Source organism: Acanthisitta chloris, unplaced genomic scaffold (assembly GCF_000695815.1).
Source record: "Acanthisitta chloris isolate BGI_N310 unplaced genomic scaffold, ASM69581v1 scaffold727, whole genome shotgun sequence".
In the NCBI taxonomy this organism is placed as follows: domain Eukaryota; kingdom Metazoa; phylum Chordata; class Aves; order Passeriformes; family Acanthisittidae; genus Acanthisitta; species Acanthisitta chloris.
This window is the reverse complement of record NW_008680737.1, coordinates 72,796-95,007: the sequence shown is the minus strand read 5'-3', so window position 1 is coordinate 95,007 and position 22,212 is coordinate 72,796. Positions and strand designations below refer to the sequence as shown.

At 39.8% G+C, this 22,212-nt stretch overlaps 1 protein-coding gene across 1 annotated transcript in view; it reads left to right on the top strand.

Moving 5' to 3' along the window:
* The window catches only part of ELMO1 (engulfment and cell motility 1), a gene marked incomplete at its 3' end in the record, with an annotated part of 290,561 nt that overhangs the window by 197,221 nt on the left and 71,128 nt on the right, over positions 1 to 22,212 (top strand). Inside the window, exon 16 of the mRNA XM_009077801.1 lies at positions 1,240 to 1,376. Coding sequence (XP_009076049.1) covers positions 1,240 to 1,376 — 137 coding nt within the window. The remainder of the gene's footprint in view (positions 1 to 1,239; positions 1,377 to 22,212) is intronic.

Sequence of the window (22,212 nt, the reverse complement as noted above, 5' to 3'; positions counted from 1 at the left end):
TAAAGAGTCCTAATTCTAATTTCTCCAGTTCCACTGAGAGAAAGCGAATGTCAGATGATGATTCAGCCTCAGGAAGGGATGATTTATCCCAGTGCTCGATAATTCCACTGTTCTTGCAGAGAAGGAAGCTTGCTTAAGCAGTGGCTGTTTGATCCTGAAGTAAGGGAAGGTTATGCTGTTTAGGCATGCGAGTGACTATTGCAAAAGTTCAAGGGAGCACTTATGCAGATGTGAAAGCCAAAGCTCAGAGATTTGGGAACTAGGTATATGAAGAAAGGCTTAGTCAACTTCACTTTCTTTGTTAGTTTTTTTAGAACAGAAATAGGCAGCATACTGAGGTGGCCCTGCAAGTAATAGCATGGCTTAAAGATTCTTTTCAGTCCTTGGCTAAAGCCCTTTCTGTTCCCAGGTTGTTCAGATGTGCCCACAGGTCAGCATTGCTTCAGTCCTTGGTTTTTGAAAATCCATTCTTTGCTCAAGGAGACTCACAGCACTCTTGCTTTTCCTTTTTGGGATCAGTTCTATAGTATTCTTTAATTTTTTTCTTCCTTAATGATAGCCTTTGATTTTTTAAAAGGTGGTTTTGTTGGTTTTGGGGTTTTCTTTAATTATTTCTGTATAGCTAAGTGATAGAATATAGAAGATCCATTGCTTTTGTTACCAGTTATTTTCAAAGAGCAAATTTCATCAGCTGCATTCTTATCTCTCTGTCTAGATTTCTCTAGTTACCTCTGTGATATTTCCATGTACAATATGGTAGATCATCTGCTGTGTCAGAGCCTCACATTTCAGTGTGTACATTGATCTAATACTATTTTGTGAGTGATGAGGTCTGGTGTGGTTCTCAGCAGGTGAGATGTTACCTGCTGTTAGCAGTGGGGAAGGCTGTTTTGATGTGGAGACATGTGCTTTTTCCCTTTGTCTCTCTGTCCCAGACTGAGCAAGAAAACTTGGCTTGAACAAAAAGCATTGAGAGAACATTCAGGCAAACAGGTAGTTGCGTCCTCTTGTTCCTGCTGTTGGTCTCCTACAAACAGTCTCTATACTGTTTTGTTGTCTTGAAGACTGTAGAGTCTGGCTTTTCATTATAATGTTTTGACATCCTTTGCTCCAAGAACTGGGATTCCTCTCAATTACAGTGATTTCTAAATTTGGTGGCTGTTTTTATTTCGTGTTTATTTTTTGAAGCTCCTGCCTGTACATGTTTTATTCCACGCCCCGTTGTTTTTCTGTTTTTAGCCAGTGAGACCTGCAACGATTTCCATCCCATGTTCTTCACCCATGACAGATCGTTTGAGGAGTTCTTCTGTATCTGCATTCAGCTCTTGAACAAGACATGGAAGGAAATGAGGGCAACTTCAGAGGACTTTAACAAGGCAAGAAAAAGGGTGGGGTGGGAATAACTGGGCAGAATGGTGAAACAAGGCCATATATTCTTCCCTGGAGGCACAGGGATTTACTAATTCCCATTCTGCTGAAAATGCTGTGGAGTTTTATCTGTTCAGATTCTTTGCACATCAGAACGCCAGCATTTAGAAAGTGGTGGGTAGAGAATGGGAGGTGTAAGGGAGGTTCATAGACCTTTTTCAATCATGTTGTACTGCAGACTATGAGACTAAAATTCTGGCTTGAGGGGAAATTCTGCCTTTTTATGTTAGCGATATTATGCTGAAGTGCTGCAGCCTCCAAGGTTGTAAATAATGCAGAGAGAGTACTGCAGTGATAATTCTGTGCATCCCTTTCATTTCATGTGAGCACTACGGTGATAAAATATTCAAAAGTGGACACAATCATGACAGACTACTGTGCAGTTTAGCCTGCTAAAAACAAAAAAATAAACCCAAGCCAATCAAATTTAAATCTAACTGAAAAACTCCTCAATATTGCACCCTTTTTTGTGGTAAGAATTCTGGAAGTTTCAGACAATCTCCTGATGCTCAGAAGACCTATAAAGAACAAGTCTGTCTTAATGGTCCCTAGACATCCTATTTTAAGTGTCTAACTTAACATGAGGCTGAACAGTATCTCTGGCATTTTGTAAGAATGACAAACTTGTTCTTTTGTGGCCAGCTGGCCTCCTTTGTTAGGATCCTTTGACTGGAGCTTGTGCCTCTCCCTGGGAGATGTTGGTTATAGAACTGTTTTGGAATGAAAAGTGAGCCTGCTGCTCTGTGTCAGCATGTGCCATACAAGTGCTCTGAAGTCACCAGGCTCAAATGTTGTGTGAGAGCTAGTAAGAATGCTCATACCTAACTTCTAAATGGAATTGTCTATTACTGAAGTGGTCTCAATGTCCATTTTCTGCTGCAGAGTGAAGGTGAATTCTTAGGTCATGGTGAGGAATAACCTTTGTTGAGTTCTTTTAAGCAAGTTAGTTGGCAGCATTACCAGAGACCTAGCTAAAGAGAGGAAGTCCAAAATGCATACACTTGTAGCTAGATGATCTAGAGACTTGTTCTTGCATAGAATTTCTGACATGCTTCTCTTACCTAGTGATCCACGAGCACAGAAAGAGCAATAGCAAGATAATTCACTGAACAGTATAGAAATCTAAAATCAAGAGCTTAAAAAACAGCAACTTTTTTAAGACTTCATAATATGTGGTTATTTTAAATAAATAACAACTGCCTATTACTTACAGACCTTCTGTCTCAGTAGAAGAAGGATTTGTCTACATATTTTTCCACACTTGAGTTAAAATATTATTAATAGTCCTAGGGGATTCTGAAAAAAGAATGGCCATTTCTGGCAATGGCCCAAATCACCCTAAAAAGAAAATAATGAAATTTACTTTGCTGTGTTAGGCACTGCTGTGGAGGTTCATGGAAGATCAGGTCGTTTTATCTCTGATCTAACTAGTTTGCTATTTGTGTTTTCTGTTACTGAAAATCCTGCGACTTCACCTATCAGTTCTTTCAGGTTCAGCAAGATGAGCAGTAGGTCTTACTGCATGTGGCATTGAAGACACAGGCAATTCTTAACTCCGTGGGGCAGATATGAAACATTTACAGTTAGGCTGCTAGGTGGTGGCACTGTGGTGCATGATCCTGAACCCAGGATGTCTTCCTGCGGAAATCACTCTTGATCTTGTAACTGTTTCCGTAAAGGGGAAGAAATGCTAAACTCTTGTGTCTCTCATTTCTAACAGTTCTGTAATTATGCTCTGCTTATCTAAATCCTTTCGTATAGTCATAAGGAGATTTTCATGTACTTAACCACTTCAAATGACATGTGGTGGTGATGTGCATTACTCAGCTGATAAATGTCTGAAAGGATCTGTGAGGAAAGCAAACTATGTCATTGTGTGGACTTGTGAAGCACTTCTAGATTTGTGGGAGATGATATGTTATACAGTGGTACCCAAGGCTTACCCATGTGGTTGGTGGGTGAAAGCTTCCAGTGCTGATGGCTTTACGAAACAACACCATTTTTGATCCTTACCTGGCAAGAGGCTGTGGTGATCACAGCATGTTAGTATTCTATGTGCATCTTTCCTGTGTTCTAAGGTTCCCCATTTCTGTGCAGTCACTTTTGAAAACTTGGCAGACAAGTGTCATGTAGACCCAGGGAGCATTCAGCTTATACTTTCAGAAGTGAATGGGAAGAAAGCAGACCTCACAAGATGCAGCAGCTTAGTTGCTGTGGAAAAGAATAAAAAATCTTCTATCCTCTCTTTGTGTTACTATTTTTCGGTTTCAGTAACTTGATTGTCATGGTAATGTATGAAACACCACTTTGTTATGGTTTGCTACCCACCTGGCTGAAGGGATCAGTCGTTTTATTCCTTCCTCACCCAGAACCTCCAAAACAAGATTGGACACTCTCAGCATATTGGATTGTAACTCTTGAGACCTGGAGATTCTGCTGAAAAACTTGAACACTTGTTTTGATCTTTAATCATAATTGAAGAAAAGGAGCTTTTAGTTTAATTTTAAACTTTCGGTTAATCACAATAGCTGTACACTGAGGGTCTGTAGGAGGTCTGTGTGCACACAGATTTATTTCCTCCTCTTTTACATTGGGGAATGACAGGCACTAAAAGAAGCGAGGTGATTGAATATTTCCCCTCAGGTTTTAGTGCCTGTTCTCAAGGGGTTTTTAAGCCACATATTAAGACTTTCTTTTGATGACAAAATGGCATACTGTGCCATCATGGTTCTTCAATTCGTGTTCTGGAGATTTCATATAAGTTTGTTCATTTTTAAAATTTCAAAAATAATTAAACCAGTGCTTTGCTCGTAGTTGAAAGAATTTTATGGTGTTTTAGTGAAACATTTATGATCTCATGCTTTGTCAGTCCAATTCTTACTCATTAAAAGCGACACATTTTGTCAACTCTTGCATTAGAAAAACTCCTTTGATCTCTATGGTGATAGTATGATACTGTCAGACCCCAAACCCTTTTTATAGTCTCTATATATACTCATAGATGTCTGAATAGAATAATTCAGGCAGGCAGCTAAGCTTATATTATGCCTTTATAACATTTTAATGCATACATAATTCATGTCTGGTGAGTTTTCTGGAGAAATAAAGATGCAGTTGGATAGACAGACATGCAAGTGGCAAAAATTCCATTTGAAACCTTTTTGTTTTTATTTGAGCCTACAGATGATCAAAGGACACTTTAGAAGCTCTGTCCTCCACAGACATTTGTGAGCAGACAGCATGGTTGATGACTTTGAAAATATAATCTAGTCTTCAAGCTTTACATAATTCTACATGTTTTATTGCAGCAGAAGAAAGCAATGTGTATTGATTTTTGGTGTCATTGCTGACTGTAGGAAAGCTAGACCAAGTTATCTTACACTCCAGCATCTAGAAACCTTCATCCACTAGCCTGCTCATTTAAAGAGTTGCCCATGAATCAGTTTTCCCTCATGTAGGGACTACTTAGACTTCTTAATCGGACTCTGCTGCCACACATACTAAGATGAACTTAAGTTGGTTTGGGGTTTATTGGGTTTTTTTAACATGATGGTAGGTGGAATTCAAAGTTCCTGCTCCACTGTAAAATTCCTCCTATGAGACCAAATGAAAGCATAATCCCAAAGGAAAATATTTTGTTGATCCCCTCTAGTTTTACTTAAGTAAATGCACCAGTATTGCCCTAATGAGGATTTACATTGAGATGGCTGTATTGTGATCTTCTTGTAAAATACACATATTGTTTCTTGGGATACAAGGAGACCATAAGTAGGACATTATGTAGGGGACAAGATTATCCTCTTACCTTTGGTTTCCAGAGATTTCAGTCTGCTGCTTTTTGTAGGTTTGAAGTTCACATGATAATAGGAGGAAGGGTGAGCAAATGGATTATTTTAATTGCAGGGCCAGCCATAGCTTGTCTTATTACACCTGCAGAACAGTATGAACAATTTGCTAATTCTGTACCTAGTGTAGTGACATCTTAAAAAAGCACATTAAGAATAAAAATAGCTGCTTCAAGTCCCAGCGTGGAAGGAAAAAGATTAAATTATTTGATTCACCTAGTAAAGTGTTGGAGCTGCATTGTAGGCACAATGGGCACAATGCGGCTGCTTTAATTAGTATATGAGTATAGTTTTAGGTTTTGAGATGGCCAAAAATGACTACTCATGACAAGACACAGATTATCATTTCAACACAACTAAAGTTAAGTAGGAGATGCCAAAATTGAAAAACATTGAAAGTGCTGTGGTGTATGGCACTTGAAGTCAAAATCTACTGCATTCACTAAAACTACAGGTATAACGAATAGGAAAGTGGGACAAGGTTGGCTGACGATGCTACCAATGCATTTTTCTCATTACTGAAAGATCTAGTTAATTTATTTTGCCCTCTGGACATGTGTTTGAGATCATCATAATATAAAACATGAGCTTTTAAATGTTTTATGAAAATTTATTTTGTAATAAGAAAATATTCTCAAAAATCTCTGGTTTCAGCATTTTGGCAAAGCTGGCATTCATTTCACAGTGGCAGACCTGGGTATCCTGAGGAATTACTCTTGAGGTATCTGGCTGTTTCAGTGACACACCAAGCTGCAGCACTGGATCCTCCTCCAGCAGTGGGGCCTGCTCAGCAAGATGATAATATATGTCACTGACAGGTATACACATAACAAACTGCCTTGTGTGGTAATCAGAAGAGTAGACATTGTTCACAGCAGCAGCAGATGCAAACAATAAATGCCCTACGTGAGTCCTGTAATTAAATAGCAAAGCAAACACAGAGGCATTTGATAACCACAAAAGATGTTTATGGCTCATGCTCAGACCCTGTGAACATTTTTCCTTGCTCGCTGACAAGATAACAGAAAAGGTAACCAAGCATAACTTAAAAATGAAAAATACCATTTCCTTACTCGGTGACGGTTTGGAAACGCCGTGCCACAGGTTTCTCAGCTTCTCTAGTGTTGTCACGCTTTCGGCAGCTGGAGGATGAATAATTGTGTAAGGCTAAGTTCAGAGTATGACTAAGTGTTCAAGGACAGGCTCTTAAGGAGCATCCTTGTGTGAGTGGTGGTTTGTGTCAAAACACGTTGTGAGCCAACACCGCCATCACATAATGGGAGTTACCCATGAGGAAGCAAAGGCCTAGAGGGTCATTTTGAAAGGGTCAGAGTGGCAATCTTTCAGAGGAACTGTCACCAGCTTTGTGGGGTCCTCTGCAAATTGGGGAAATTCCAGGAGCAAACTGCACAGGTCCTGTCTGAAATGCCCCCACGACTGCAATATTGCTGTCCTAATGCTAGTCCTTGCTGTGGCAGTTCCATACCTGACCTGGAAGTGGCAGGTCTTTGCTGCACTCCTGAAGGAGCAGCAGGTCCCCTAGCAAGCTCAAGTGATTCCCCCCTAGTGACACTAACAATATTCTGCAATTTTCTGCTTGTTGCAGACTTGGCCAAGTCTTGATAAACCACATTTTAATGGAAGAAGGCACCCAGAGCTGGCAGTGAAGCAGCTGCAGGGTCAGAATGAAAACCAGGATGTCTGACGATTTACTTCAGCCTTCTCCATCACCCCATCATAGCTGCAGGCTGCAGCAGCAGCTCCAGCCCCAAAGTGGTGCTTTCCTCTGTCTCTGTGCTTCTCTTTCCCCCCACCCCCCTGCAGAGGGATGCTTGGAGAAGGATGGCAAATGATAGCTTCAGCAATGTGAAAGAACCATTACCTCAAACAGGAGAAAAAATAATTTGGACAAATTTGAAAGTAAAATCTTTTGGTCAGTCTGTAAACCTGTCTGTCACCTCCTTCTCTGTTCAATGAAAGAAGAAGGGAAAGGGATGATAAATAGCTTTTCACAGATGCTCTCCAAAGCATTATTCTTTTCTTACGGGTCTGAAGCAGATGAATTTAACTTCTTTTGGGAGAAGCTTTGGAAGGCTGTTTTGTTTGCATTTTACCATTGGGAAATGCTGGGCTAGTGAAATGATTGTACCTCTCTGATAGCTTTATTGCATCTTCCCTTGAGAATGCTTTGTTTATATCAGTCAGGGATACTGCAAATAAATTATTCTCACATAGAATTAATTCAGTATTCCCCAGGCTGGGGCAGATTAGCACAAATTAAATCCCACATTTTCATACCTGAAGCCATTAGCACTTTATTAACTTTTATTGGAAACAGGTAATTGCTATAAATATATTGTATCATCAATTGTGTAATGCATGACTTTATAAAAAAATTATAGCAATTAACATTTTGCAGGTCTGCTGCACAGCTTACATAAGAAATGAGGCTTTTTAATTGAAGAAAATAATTCCCTCCAAATAAAATAGGAATCTTTTGGAGTATCATAATTTGGCTGCAGAAAGGTTGTCAGGTCTATTCCATTAGCAGCCCCTTCCTTAAGAATGGTCTGCTTTAAGCAATGCAATTTAATGTGATTTATGGAAAGCCTGTATAAGATCTTTCCTTAGCATTTGGTCAATGTTCCCTCTATGCTTTCTGTGGCCTGGATATTCCAAATGTACGCCTTCATTGGCTGCTCATTTCGGAATGGCTCTGTTTAGTCTTCTCCCTCTCTGTGCATTTATCTACACCTGTCAGATTTCCAAATGTGTCCCACTGCGTTTGTCAAAGACAGTTTATTAGTCGTCTGCTGCTCCTGGCTGCAGAAACCTGAGAAAGGGGTGTTCGAGATGCTGAAGATGCGACTTTCCGCTTACTGAGGCATCAGTCTGTAAAAATCAGATTTAAGTATTCAGACCCCAAAGGTTGGGACTGTCAAGCTCAAAGGAACTGAATTAGAGTATCACATTTTAAAATCTAGTTCGTTGCTTCCTTTTGAAAATTTTTCAGTCTGAACTAGCATTGTCAAGAATGCAAATACATTTTTAAAAATTAATTTGTGAAATGTAAGTAGTTAGACTGCATAATGAAGCAGTAAGGAGCCACTTGCCCTTTTTCTGCACTTTGTAGCTTATAACTATTTTCCTAATTCAAAGACTTTTTTAATTTAAAATAATATCTTTACTATTTTCTGTCTTTGCCAGAAGGCTTTGAAAGTCTTTAGTAGTAGGGTCATACCTAGTTATAGCTGAACTATCCGTCTCCAGTGATCACATATGAAATAATTTCATGGAGGGCATAGTCTTAAAAGGAAAAGCATTTTAAAGCTTGATTTCTGTCTTTATATGCCACTAACAGAGATGGATTCTTCAAGCCAAAAGCAAGGAAAGGAAGGGATATCTCACAAAATGTCTGTTATTTAAAACAAGAAAAAAAGAAAAGAGTGTTTCAGTGTAATCCATTCCTTGGCCAGCAGCTTGTCATACCCTTTCCCCAGTGATGAAAGTCACTGTTGGTTTCAGCAGTGAAATCTATTATTTCTGGAAAACCTAGCCATCATTGGCAGAGTGTATTTTATCCCCCTGATTTCTAGTGAAGTCTGTGTGTTACTGTAGAACACATACAGGTCTGTATAACACCCTGGAGATGGCAATTTTTAAAACTGCTAGTACTTCATATTTTCAAAGCGCTCTTCATTTTCATCTCTGTGGGTGCTGATCAAACCAATAAACTTCTCAGCCTTCAAAAGGATGATTGAGTGGAAAGCCTGACAACTAGAGGAGAAACATTATGTGTAGGTTATCTGTGCTAAGCGCTTTTTTCCTACACCGTAGAAACCTTTAGCACAGGAAAAAGATCGCCTCACTTGCATGTAGTGTGTGTTAGTCGCTAAGGGAAATGATATAACCTAACTGGAAATGTCACCAAAACAGCATATTTTCTGATATTGTCCCTGTCATTCCTATCTAAAAGTGTGGATAATAATCAGATCTCAGGAACCACTCTTGTCTCTATATTTTTATTTCTTCTTTCTAGGATATGTTTTTGCAGTACAGTTAAATAAGGGGTGCATGGCATATGGCTTTTTGCTGCATGAATTGCTGCTGATGTGAATGTCAGTGGGCATATAATACCAGATTTTCATTTTGTGAATCACAATGCATGGAATTCAGCCTGAGAGCTCCCCAGACTATAGACCTTATTATAGGCGAATAAAAAAGAGAAGGAAGGGGGGGAGAGGTGATGTCTTGGAGATTTTGTTTCAGTTGAAATGAGGTTATCGTGATGAATGATGCATCTGACAATGAGATTTTTATAGCCTTTCCTGGAGTAGCAGAAGAGCTTGTATTATTGTTAGTTTGCTTTAAGTAATTGTAATCTAAATAGCACCATGGTTGAAAAGAGCAACAGAAATCTTTCATACATGTCTCATAAGCAAAGATGAGGGCATTTTGTTAGTTTTGTCTCATCTGTCCTTATACAAATGTCCCTCATTGTTTGCAGTTTGCATCTTGCATATTGTCTTGATTGAATACGTCAGTCACTGTTAAAAAGGCATTTGCCAGTCAGTCGCTGCTGCTGCTGCCTGTCTCTATTTTTAGCACATGAGGTAACTGGACAGCATCTGACAAACTGATCTGCTACCCAGTGCACCAGTGTAAATTGAGGCTGGCTGTGATAGAGGCATATGGGAGGGGAGGGCTGCTGGAAGCCCTCATGAGAGGAAAGGACAGTGCGTGAGTACAGTTGGGCTCTCCTCTCCTTTACCCACACAGCTACTTCAAGCCATGTCTATATCACACACAGTGGGCCAGCAGGGGTACCTGCCTCTGCTGGTTCTCCATAGGCTACCTTGGGCACCAACAGTAGGGCAGCTATAGAAGAGCTAGTCTGAAAAGCTCTTAAGTGATCATAAGTTAAACTAGGTCTTGGTGTGCTAACGTGAACCATCCTGAAGTTCCCAGAGACCGGATGGGTGGGAAAATGAAGGAGGATGGGAGGTGAGGTTAGGGTTTTTCTGAAGAAAGTGTTAGGGTTTGCCCCACAGAATATGTGACCTTGGGACCACAGCAGGGGCAGTTGTTACTTGGGATCGTTGTGAAGATGACGTGTGAACTTGGGTTCTGCCACTTTTCCACAGAGAGCTAAATAGTTTGCTGGAGGATGAAAGGTGTTGTGTGTAGCTGTGAGAGCGATAAGGCTCGTTATTTTTTGGCCTTGCCTGTCTACACTGTGGATTTGAATAGCATACAAAAAATCTTGTGGATTTATTGATGACTGAAAATAAATTACTGATAGGTTCAATCCCAGTTCCTTGAGTTTCCTTTATATGTTGGTCATGGCAAGCAGAGAAGCAAGGCCCCTTTTCATACATACGAAAGCAGGGGAATATCAGTTTAAAAGTTGAGCACAGGAATGGAGAGAGATTTGATACCATTTAAGTATATTAACCCAAACACCAGAGAGAGATGAAGAAAAGATTACCAAATTCAGTGTCAGAATCCTTGAAAAACACATTTGTGTAGCTGATCGAAGATCATACCATGTCACCTGAAGGTATTCATGCCATGACCATGAAATTGAAATGCTCAAGAAACCATCCTTGCATCAAGAATGTCAAGTCTGTTTCTAGAAGAGTGGAAGCATCTGGGGAAACAGTTTCCACACGTGCTTTGAATTTTATGGTAATTTTTCTCTCTGGAGAAGTATCCTCAGATTTTAAGCATCAGTTTTCTGTCTTAGGGAAATTTGCCTGACCTTTGTTGAGCTGTTAATATGAGAATCTCAGCATCAAGACCTTAAAAATTGCAGTTGTATCCATTTTGCTTGAATAGTAAAGGCTGCCTAGAACTTTTTGTTGTACTTAAACAAGAGTCCAAAGGAAAGTAGATATCTCACCATATCATTGTTATATTGTCAGCATCTTCAGAAGCAATTAATCAGCCCTTCATAGTGAAAATAACATTTCAAAAGTCACCAAGTAGAAACATGAAACATCCTTATATTTGTAAAATCAGATGAGTCAGATAAAAGTTGTAATCATGTAGCTGTCAGGATTTTCAGATTTCTTCCAAGAACTCATTTATATGTAAGTTTGGGATCTGGAAGTGGGTAAAGGGCTACTTCCCAGTGATATTTTTTTTGGTTGTTGTTTTGGGTTTGTTTTTCTTTTTTAATAAGAATTGATCTGATCGTCACATAGCTGATACTTGTCCTGCATTTTTAAGGCCTGCATGTGATTTTTAGAAATCTTACTGGATTTCTCTCTCTGTTCTAAGTGAAGCTTATTTCCCCAGACTTTCCTTCTGCCTGTTGTCTTTTCTTGGAGCAACAGCATAGCTCATAGCATTTCCACCTGTCTTAAGGAGAGTGTTAATGACTTTTCTCACTTTCTGTAGCTGAGGGTAACTGCTGACTATATTGCACAGCCACATTTCCTGTCAAGATGTTAGAAAAGACCCTTTGAGGTCATAGAATATTGGAAGCCAGTTTGGGAAGCCAGGATGGGGATTACTGGCAGCTGTGCATTTTCAGCAGTGGTAGAAGTCTGAAGGCCACTGTTAAAATTGTAAAGTCAAAATTACATGCACGGACATGTTTCTTATTCTCAAAAATTGAGCTATATGGACAGAAAAAGTCTTCCCTCACAAGTAATGGTATAAATACGACATTTTAATAACAGTGGCAGAGAACTGGATATTTTTTTATCTTGCCTAGTTCTGCATACACTGGACTGCAAAGATTAATTTACTTAGAGAGAACTGTCTCCACCAATCTAGGAGACAAACCTCAGGTAAAAGGTATTGGATGTGTGCAGCTTGCAAGTGCTTTCAGTTATATACATGGCCTAAATGGCCCTTTGCTGTGTAGAATCTTTAAATTACCAGCTAAAGCAAAATCTTTAAACTGGTGCTTCTACTTGAAGAGAAAAGAAAGGAAATACCTCCATAAAACTTTTTTAGCTTTGCATGGGTTAGGGATTTTTTATTGCCTTGTTGCTTTTAAGCTCCAGAGAACAGGGTATTTCATAGCTGCTCAATTTGCTTTAGTTATTATCATTTGAAAGAGTTTGATGATTCTAATTTCCTTCTCTATGCCTCTTGATTTTAGCACTAGAGTAACACTTCAGTATCTTGTATTGATTTTTATGATGGCCAGGGCTTTGATATTAATTTCTGCTGATTTTTTTTATATTAAAAGCTGAGGATGGGTGCTCACCAATGCAAACTGGGGTCCAGAAAGACTAATTTCATGTTTTACAAATATAATTGCAGGTGCTTGGTTGTAGGATGGTCGCTGAGCTGATGAGTACCATGAATCAGCAGTGCACCCTTGTGTGATGTGGACTAACTACATGCTGGGTTGCATTAGCTAAAGCATAGCTAGCAGGTCAGAGGAAGGGATTATTTCCCCCAACTTGGCGTTTGTGAGGGAGCAGCTGGAAGACTGTGTCCAGTTTTGAGCCCCAGTAATGGGGAGAAATTGATGAAATAGAGCTAGTCCAGCAAAGGGCCGCCAAGATGATTAAGCAGGATGGAGCACGTGATATTTGAGGGCAATGCGAAGGAACTAAATTTGTTCTTCCTGGAAAAGATTGGGGACGTGAAGGTGGATCATGGTGTATCTTCTTCCACTGTTCGAACAAGAAACTGAGGAGAAGGCACATACCCTTCTCAGAAGTACACAGTGAGAGGTTGCAATGAAAGAAACTTAGGATGTAAGGATTAAATACTCCCAACTACTGATACTGGTGCAGCACTGGAATCAATTGCACAGAGAGATTATGGAATCTTCATCCTTAGAGAAACTCAAAACTTGCCCGGAAAGGCCCTGAGGAACCTGATTGAAGTGTGAATTTAGCTCTGTTGTGTCTGCAGGACTTGATGACGCCTTGAACTTTCTAGCAACCTGAAATATTCTGTGGGTTTATGTGTAAAAACTATTTTCTTATCCGGTATGAAACAAGGAGAAACAGTAATTCATATAATTAATTATCACTGAAATGAACTCAGATGCAGCATCAACCAATCTCATAATTTTTTTTCTAATGTTAAATAAAGTGCAAAAGATCCTTGTGATGGATCCAGTAGCCACTGAAAAAGTCAAGCTTTCCCCATTAACTGCTGTGATCCCTTTAAAGCAGTTTTAACTTGACTTAGCTCTGACAGCTGAACTGTTACTACTCCAGGGCATTCAAGCTCCTTCAGAAATGTGAGGTGGAAAGCATCTCCTCAAAATTTTCTTCCTGTCATTTACAAAAGTATGTTTTGCTAAATATTTACCATCAGCTACTTACTACTGCAGCTGATCTGAAATGGTAACTTGCCTGCCCACTGTAACTCATTAGCATATTTGAACCCTAGTAATTAATGTAGGCCATGTGTGTAGAATTTGCAGAGCGCTATTTGGCTACTAGTAGGTAGTTTTTAGGTGCTTGTTTTGTGGTTGGTTGTTGGTTTGGGGGTTTATTTTAAGAGCTTGTCTTGTACACAAACCTTTGCTTTAGTTAAAGCTCCATTGATTACAGATTCTAGCTCCAAGTGCAAACTGTCCTTTCACCATCCTGGGAAGTTTCAGGTATTTGTTTTAAGCACAGGTTTATGACCAAAGGAAAATACCATTTAAATTGACAGAACATACAAAGGGTATAAAAGGAGACAGGAAAGGTGATGTTAAGCAATTTTTAATTGGATAACAAAAATACATAAATGATGTCTTGCTGCATGTTGACTGGAAAATAGTTGTAGAGATGGGAACTTCGCACACACCTCACTTGTCAGTGGTTTAATGACCAGACAACCATATCTTAGTTTCTTTTGTCATGTGCTGATACACAATTCTGTTAGCAAGGCAACTTTTATTTTTCCCCCATGATGGAAGTACCTTCCACATTTAAACAAAATATTTAACTTTTGTTTACATCTTTTAAAGGTTTAAGTAATTAAGTGGTTAGATGCAATGTTTCCTGCACTTTTGATGAAAATGGCTGAAATGAAATTGTGTTGCAATTTGAGACAGTAATGAGGACGAGGAAATAAAAGAGATGGCATTCACACTGTTTGTGCACAATCTCTCATGCACAGTGCTAGAAGCAGTAAAAATTTGAGAGCAATTACAAGAGAATTAGAGCTGACCAAAATTTTTTTCCTCACTCTCTTCAAATGACCAGGAAGAATATAGTCATAAATGGCAAATTTAATAATCAACTGGTATTTATCAGTATGTGTGTATGTGTTTGTGGGCACAGCATTTGCAATGCTCAGTGTGATTATCAAGGCAAACTGGGGCATGCTGTGCTCACAACAAGCCCAGCACTGCACCTGGCTTTGGGTGGGTAGACTTCTGCAGCTGCCACAGATGTTACAGATGCTCTGTGTTGAGCAAAAGGTCCACATGTGAGACAGGACCTTGTATATAGAAATCTGTACATTTGCAGTGCCTGGCTTCAGTACAAGCAGTAATGCTGTTATTACCAAGGAGAGACTCTGCCTCAGCCTTTCCAGAAAAATGTTCCCCACTGTCCAGATGTGAAAATTAGATTCAGGCTAACACACCACTATATAGGACAACAGCTCAGGTGTGGAAGGCAGCCAGACCTCCAGACCTCACTGCAGACTGCAGCTCTGTTAGAAAGGTTGTCTGCAGTGACAGTGCTAAGAAAAAGAGTTACAAAAAAAGCTTCAGAAAGCTTTGGATACTATAAAGCAAAGCTATTCTGATTAGACTGATAATTTTAAAATAAAAGGGCTGCAGAGGAACCAAGAAAACCAGCAAATCCCTTCTTTATATTTTTCCAGATAGTACAAAGTGTATTTAAAAAAAAAAACAAACAGGAATGTTATAAATATATTCAGAAATCAAAAGAAGAAAAGCAGACAGAAAAATTGTGCAAGCACCATTAGGCTGCAGAAATTTTCCTTGGACACACTGCAGTACCTTTTCAAAGCAGCATATGGGGTTTATTCTGGTGACTCTAATTTTAACATGAATGGGAGTCACGTGGAATACTCCTGGCATACTGCTTTGAAAATATATCCCTGCATGATTAAGGAAGACTGAAATCTTTTTAAACATCTATTTTTATTTTTTTAAACCAATTCTGAAATATTTTTAAAGCAAAGCATTAATGAAATGAAAATGGTCCAGCCCTGAATAAAGCAGTAATATAACAGGTAGAAATACTACTGGCTTGGCACTATACATGTTTGTGCTTCAGAGGCTGGAAAATGAATAGTGAAGAAAACTTGGAGTGTGTATCCACTATTGCAACTGCCTCTGCATTGCTTGACCTTTATAAATCTGTCTCTTGGCTTGGATGATGAAGTAATCATTCCACCTACCACGTGCAAAGAGCAGAGGGGTCAACAAAGAGAGCAAGTACAAGGTGGGATTTGTCTCTGTGATGGCAGGCATGGCCATGCTGAAGTATTGACAGCGTTTTTAGCTCATGGGTGATTGAGACTGAAGAAATATGTACTCTGAAGATCAATTAGAGAGAGACTCATTAGCAGGAAGTTCTGAGCAGATACAACAGCCCTGACAGAGTGAGCCAGAACACTGATAGAGCTGGGCCTGATGTGTGGGCTGAATGTGAAATAGGGTTGCTGGAGGGAGGTTCAGAGAGTCCTTTCTGACAGCTGGTCCTTCCTACCCATCTTCAGAGAAAACAGTCTTAACAGTTTCTTGAAATGTTTTGAAAAGGATAAGACAGAAAATGTCCATAAAACCATATTGATGAATATAGGCATGAGCATAGTGGGGAGTATGCACAGTCATCTGGTGTCCATCCAAAGATACAGAGAAAGAGGGAAAAGTTACTTTTCCTTTTCTAATACTTTTTTCTTTTTTTTTTTCTTTCTTTTGCTTTTTAAGCTGTGAGCATAAGGTTTATTTTTGTAACTTAAGTTTTGTGTGGGCTGCTGCTTTAGTGCTTGAGGATCTCCTCTGATTGTTTACAATTTCTTATTGCCTGTCTTACTAATATTTATCCATCTTGACATCAGAGACATACACGCAAAAATAAAATTTCCTGCTTTTATCCTTTTCACAAAATCTTCGCCAGTGGTGTGTTGTAGCTCATGTTGCTGAGCTCACCTGTCCTACATAACTATTGACTTTGAGTGGGGTGTTAATATGCTTTGCTGAGGTTTCTCCAGGCATTTCAATATGGTTGCCACTTCCTAGACTCAAAAATTAGATGCCACAGGCAGCATAAAAGAAGGAGTATTTATGTCAGCCTTATTTAAGCAAGAGACTTCATTTAAGCAAGCCTATTTATGGAGAGAGGTTATTTATACTCCATTTGGCTGTGAATGGGCGTGTGTGGGCATGCTTCTGCTGTGCATGCAACACGTGTTTGGGGCACATATATTTGGCTGCACATTTCCATCTACACGGATTGAAAACGTGGCTGTTAATGTCTTTGAGAAGGAGATGTTTGCAAAGCCTGACTTAGGGAGGCTTTGAAGTCCTTGGGAACAGATGCATGCTGCCAGAGGTTGACACAGAGTAGAAGTGGCAGTAGCTCATTTTGTGTGCTCCAAATTACCTTACGAGGGTAGGGAGGATATTGCCCTCACTAGCTAAAACTAAGTGTTCACCCAGTAAATTGCTCTTATTAGTGTATATTTGCAAGACCTACGTGGTAAACAGCCCCAGCTGTTCATTCAGCTTATGTGAGCATTGATTTCACTGATTCCTTCATGAGATGGAAGTAGGCAGAACACATTCTTCTCAGGAAAATTTGTTCTGCACTTGCTGGACCTGGAAGCTAGACTTGTGTTTTCTGTTCTTCTCATTAACTGTAGTTTTGGCAATCCCTTTCCACACCACCAGAGCCTTCTGACACTAACCCTTCCCTGCAAGTCTGTGGTGCAAAAGCAGTGTGAAGGGGATGTTATATGCCCTCATCCACAGCTATTAAAATAATAGTCTGAAGGTCCTTCAGCAGCAGCTGGGAAGGTGAACCAAGGCAAAGAGAACTCTCTAACTGAGCTGTTTTCAATATACTCTTTCTAAACATCATCAACTAGTATTGTCATTCTGGTCTTAAAAGTGCATAATGAAACCAGTACGGTTCCTCTAAAGGCTGCTGGGTGTCTGGTTGTTACTCTTAAATAACACACAGCAAAATCTTTTGAAATTCAAACACACATGTAGAAAACTCTCCTCAGTAAAAATCCCACTTCTTTTTCCACAATGCCTAGGGAAGTATATATTGTGTTTTAACAAATCCAGAGATGTTTGCTAGCATCGTCCATTGTGCCAGTCTTAAGGGCCTGTTGGATTAAACCCAATGTTCCTGCTTCAGGTCTCACACTACTAATCTCTTCCCCATTAGCAAGAGAGAGCATGAGTTTTGTGTGAACAGATTTAATCTTCCTGTGCAGCAGATGTGCTGACACATGGGTTTCAGCAGTCAATGGGGTAAATAATCTCCTGTTTAAGTAGTTCCTAAGTACCTATTTATGTAATTAACATATTTTAAAAAATCATGCATCATTATTTAAATGGTGAACCATGACAGCATTAGACTACGTTCATATAACTGAGGCAGATGAATTTTTCTTTTATTTTGTCCCTCCTATTGTTCTTTGGTTTTGTTAAAAGCAGAAAAGTTATAGAAATCACTCTGTTGCCATTTCATACAATCGAGTGGATATTTAGTCTGTTTCTTCCAGATGAAGAAAACTATCACAGTACACTAATGATTAAGGTGGATAGAAGTATGCATGCATGTAAGAGAGGCAAGACAAAGTACATACATGGTATAATTTGTTTCAATGTTGTTAGTATGTGCTGGGGCCGATACTGTTCACTGTCTTCGTCGGTGGCATGGGCAGTGGGATTGAGTGCACCCTCAACAAGTTCACTGACAACACCAAGTTGTGTGGGGCGGTTGACACACTGGAGGGAAGGGATGGGACATCCAGAGGGACCTTGACAGGCTTGAGTGGTGGAACAATGCAAACCTCATGAAATTCAACAAAATGAAATGCAAGGTCCTACATCTGGTACCCCCTCGGCCCCCCCCGGGTGGGGGGGGGGGGGGAAGTAATTAAGGCCACCAACAAGGAGAAAGACTTGGGAGTGGCAATGGACAAGAAACTCACAGTGAGCCGGCAGTGTGCACTTGCAGCCCAGAAAGCCAATTGAATCCTGGGCTGCATCAAAAGGAATGTGGCCAGCAGGTTGAAGCAGGTGATTCTCCCCCTCTGCTCTCATGAGACCCCACTTGGAATACTGAGTGAAGTTCTGGTGTTCTCAACATAACATGGAACTGTTGGAGCAATTCCAGAGGAGGGCCATGAAGTTGATAAGAGGACAGGATCATCTCTCCTATGAAGACAGGCTGAGGAAGTTGGGACTGTTCAGCCTGGAGAAGAGAGGACTGCATAGAAACCTCATAGCAACTTTTCAGTATCTGAAGGGGACCTACAAGGGAGCTGGAGAGGGAGTTTTTTTAGGAACTGCAATGATAGGACAAGGGGCAATGGATTCAAACTGAAGGAGGGTAAGTTTAGGTCAGATATTAGGAAAAAAGGTTTTTATTGTAAGGGTGGTGAGACACTGGGACAGGTCGTCCAGGGAAGCGGTAGCTGCCCCAACCTGGCCAGTGTTCAAGGCCAGGCTGGATGAGGCCTTGAACAACCTGGTATAGTGGGAGGTGTCCCTGCCCATGGCAGTGGGAACTAGGATTAGATGATCTGTAAGGTCCATTCCAACCTCTAAAATTCAATAATTCTATGTATATACCACAGTGCCCCTCTTATGGAGACCCAGGCACTAAGAGGAAGGCTTAGACTATTTGGATTGAAGATAAATCCAACTTCTGTTGCTTGTTTGGCAGTCTGTGCAAAGCACAAACTGGAGAAGTAGCTAAAGATGAAAGAATATTACAGGTAAAATGCTGCAGGAATGTGAAATTGTTCTGTCCTGGCTGTGTGTACTCCAGACCAAGTGACTGAATGAGAGAACTGAGATTACAAGGATATGACTGAAAATTCAGTATGATGCAAAGGGTTTTGATACAAATTATGATCTGCATTTGAACAATGTGGGCAAAGGAGGGAGAAGGAAAAATTCTAACCCCAGCTGTGGATGAAGAATATATGACAGATTTGGCAGATAGTGCTCATATAGACCGAATATACTGAAATTTGTAAAACTCGCAAGCTGATTTCTGAGCCACTTGCAGTTGTGTATTTAAGAGTGCTGTGTAAGAAATCTTGAATTCAATGATGTGTACTGTGAAAGCTTTTGCTGTCTACTGTCTGGATTTATTAGAATTGATTTGAAATTCTTCAGTGCCCTCTCATGCTATATGACTGCAATGTATGTTTGAAATGGCAAGACTTAAAGGTTGCAGACAGCTGCGGGGGCTGGTATATTTTAAGGGCTTTTTTAATATGATAGCTATACAAAGACAAGCTATGATTGTGTATGACAATGCCACCAAACCTAAACATCACTTGAGGTTGTTTGTCAGATAGGGCTCTGCTGTACCCAGTGTCAAGGTTAGAAATAATATTCTTTTTTGTGTGTGCATGTATCAAAGTCTATCCAACTTCAAATTTGTTCACTGTGACAGAATAGTCTTCCTTGAAGCAACCCAGTTTCCCTTTCTTCCTTTTTTTATGCTAGGTTTCTTATGTGTGGTAGTGGTGGCTTTCTTCTTTTTGTTTGGTTGGCTTTTGTTCTTGTAAGATGGGGATATTTTGGTTCTGTATCAAAGATGAGGCATTTTGGATCTTGGATTTAACGTTGGAGGTGGAAATGGAGCCTACAGTAGTCTTGTCTAGACTAGGAAGTCTCCTTTCACTACTCAAGCTACGTGTAATCATTTAGCAATAGGAAAGCTGAGAAATATGCATGTCAGTTCCTGTAGCCAATTTCAGGATTGTTTGTAGGCTGTCTTTGGCTTAGCTGAAGAGCTTTAGTTGTCAGAAAAAATGAAGAAGTATTGCAAATTCAACACCCCTAGAGAGTAATCATCCAGCCTGCTGTTGTCTATGTCCAGGATTGTTCTATGAAATTCTATAAAACTCTGATTTCATTTGTATGAGACAAGTGGAGATTTTCTTTAATGCACATCCCTGTATCTTGAAGGCTTTTAACATATATATGCATCCTCAGAAGGGGGGCAACTTGCCTGGTGGTACAGGAAGAGATTTGAATGCTCCTTGTGTTCAAAGTACATGGGAAAATAGTGAACACTGAATGTGCACATTGGTGGTGGAAGTTAAATCTGTCCATGCTTTTCAGAATGAAAAGTTCTGTGGGTTTTTAATTCATATAGACCTTCCTGGGTGCTGTGATGGCAGATCACCTCTGAAGGTCATGTCTAATCTGATTCACAAAGCTGTGTTCCTGACTGTTTTCAGCAGCTTATATATCACTTGGGTGTTCCAAGTCAGATAAGGTTTATGGTTTGTAGTAAGACTGTCTTAAATGACAGAAAGGACAGATCTGTCTTTATGCTGTGCCCCAGCATTTTCATTTTAATTTGTGTTGATGTGTTGCTATCCAAAAACTTCTTTCAGAAGCAGTAATAGAAATAAAACACCTCAAACCTACTCATTTGAAATAAAGTGTAGGGCCCTCCTGAGAAAAGAGGATTAAGGTTTTCTGATATTATGATTTGGGGAAAAAAAACAAAGTAAATGTGAAATGTGGGCTTGGAAGTCTCTGAAATACTTGTTTATATTATTTACAGCCTAGGTCTTAATGGCCACTTCAAGAATGCAGATGTGGAAGGGAAATCTGTAGATATTCCTGGAATAAATGAAAAAGGCTAGCTATTTCTGGTGCAAATCCACTGCTTCTACAAATGGACTTTTGAAAGGTATGGAAAGTTTACTGAGATTTGGCAGGCAATTTATGACACTGGAAGAGGAGTCACTGGGAGCCAACCAGCAAGTCTGTGACTTGGGAAGTGTTAGTAGGTGAACCATCTTCCCCTTTAGGCTAAAAAAAGGAAAACCAACGATCTAGAAAGATGAGTAAGCATTATATCACCATTGATTGTTCCTCAGCTCCCACACACAAACAGGTCTTAGCCCATGACAGCATACTGCTGAGAGCTGCTGTCGGATTGACAAGTAGCAGCTTCAGTGTGAAGCCTTTCTGGAAATCTTTTATCCTTTTGGTTGAACAACATCATTTTATCCTGGTGTCTTAGAAGATGTTTTCACAAGTCTCATTTATTATGTTGCTTTGAAATTGCTTGGATTTTTCTAGCCTTGAATTTTTTATCTCCTTTAAAAGCTTTCTTAGGTGTCTGTGCACTGTCCTGCTACAAAGTGCAATGAAATTCTTAGTGTGCTTATTCTCACAACACAACCTCCTGAGGAGAAGAAATGCAATTTACAGGGGAGATTACTATGAAAAGAAAGTGACAAAGGTGAGATTTCTTAAGCTTAAATGTAATGGCTTGCTGCCATCAGAAGCAGAGATCTGTCACTTCTGCTCCTTTCCTATGACAGGAAAAAACCTTAAAAATGGGTCTTCTGAGTTCTTGACTGGTTGCCCTAATCTGGGACACAGTTTTCTCCCTGTCAGCTTGTGAAATGTGGAAACTGGGCTAAGGGAAGGTTTCTGCAGATACATCAAAGTTGCACTGATAGGCATTATATTTGCTTGCAGTGGGGCAATGTTTAACAAAGCACAGGCTGGTGGAGAGCTTTGAGGTTGGTGTATCATGCAACAGAAAAGAATAATTTATTTAATTAGGAACCTCTTCAATTTAATATTGGCTTAAAAAAAAAAGCATTCATTGTAGAGACCCGCTAGGGATGTGACATTTGGTTTTCGTTGTCCAGGAGCATTTTAAATATTTATTTAAGGTTTACATGACTATTTTAAGCTCTACATATTGACAGCACTTCTGGTCTGTAAGACATGACAGTAACAGCTAGCAAAAATAACATTGGAACT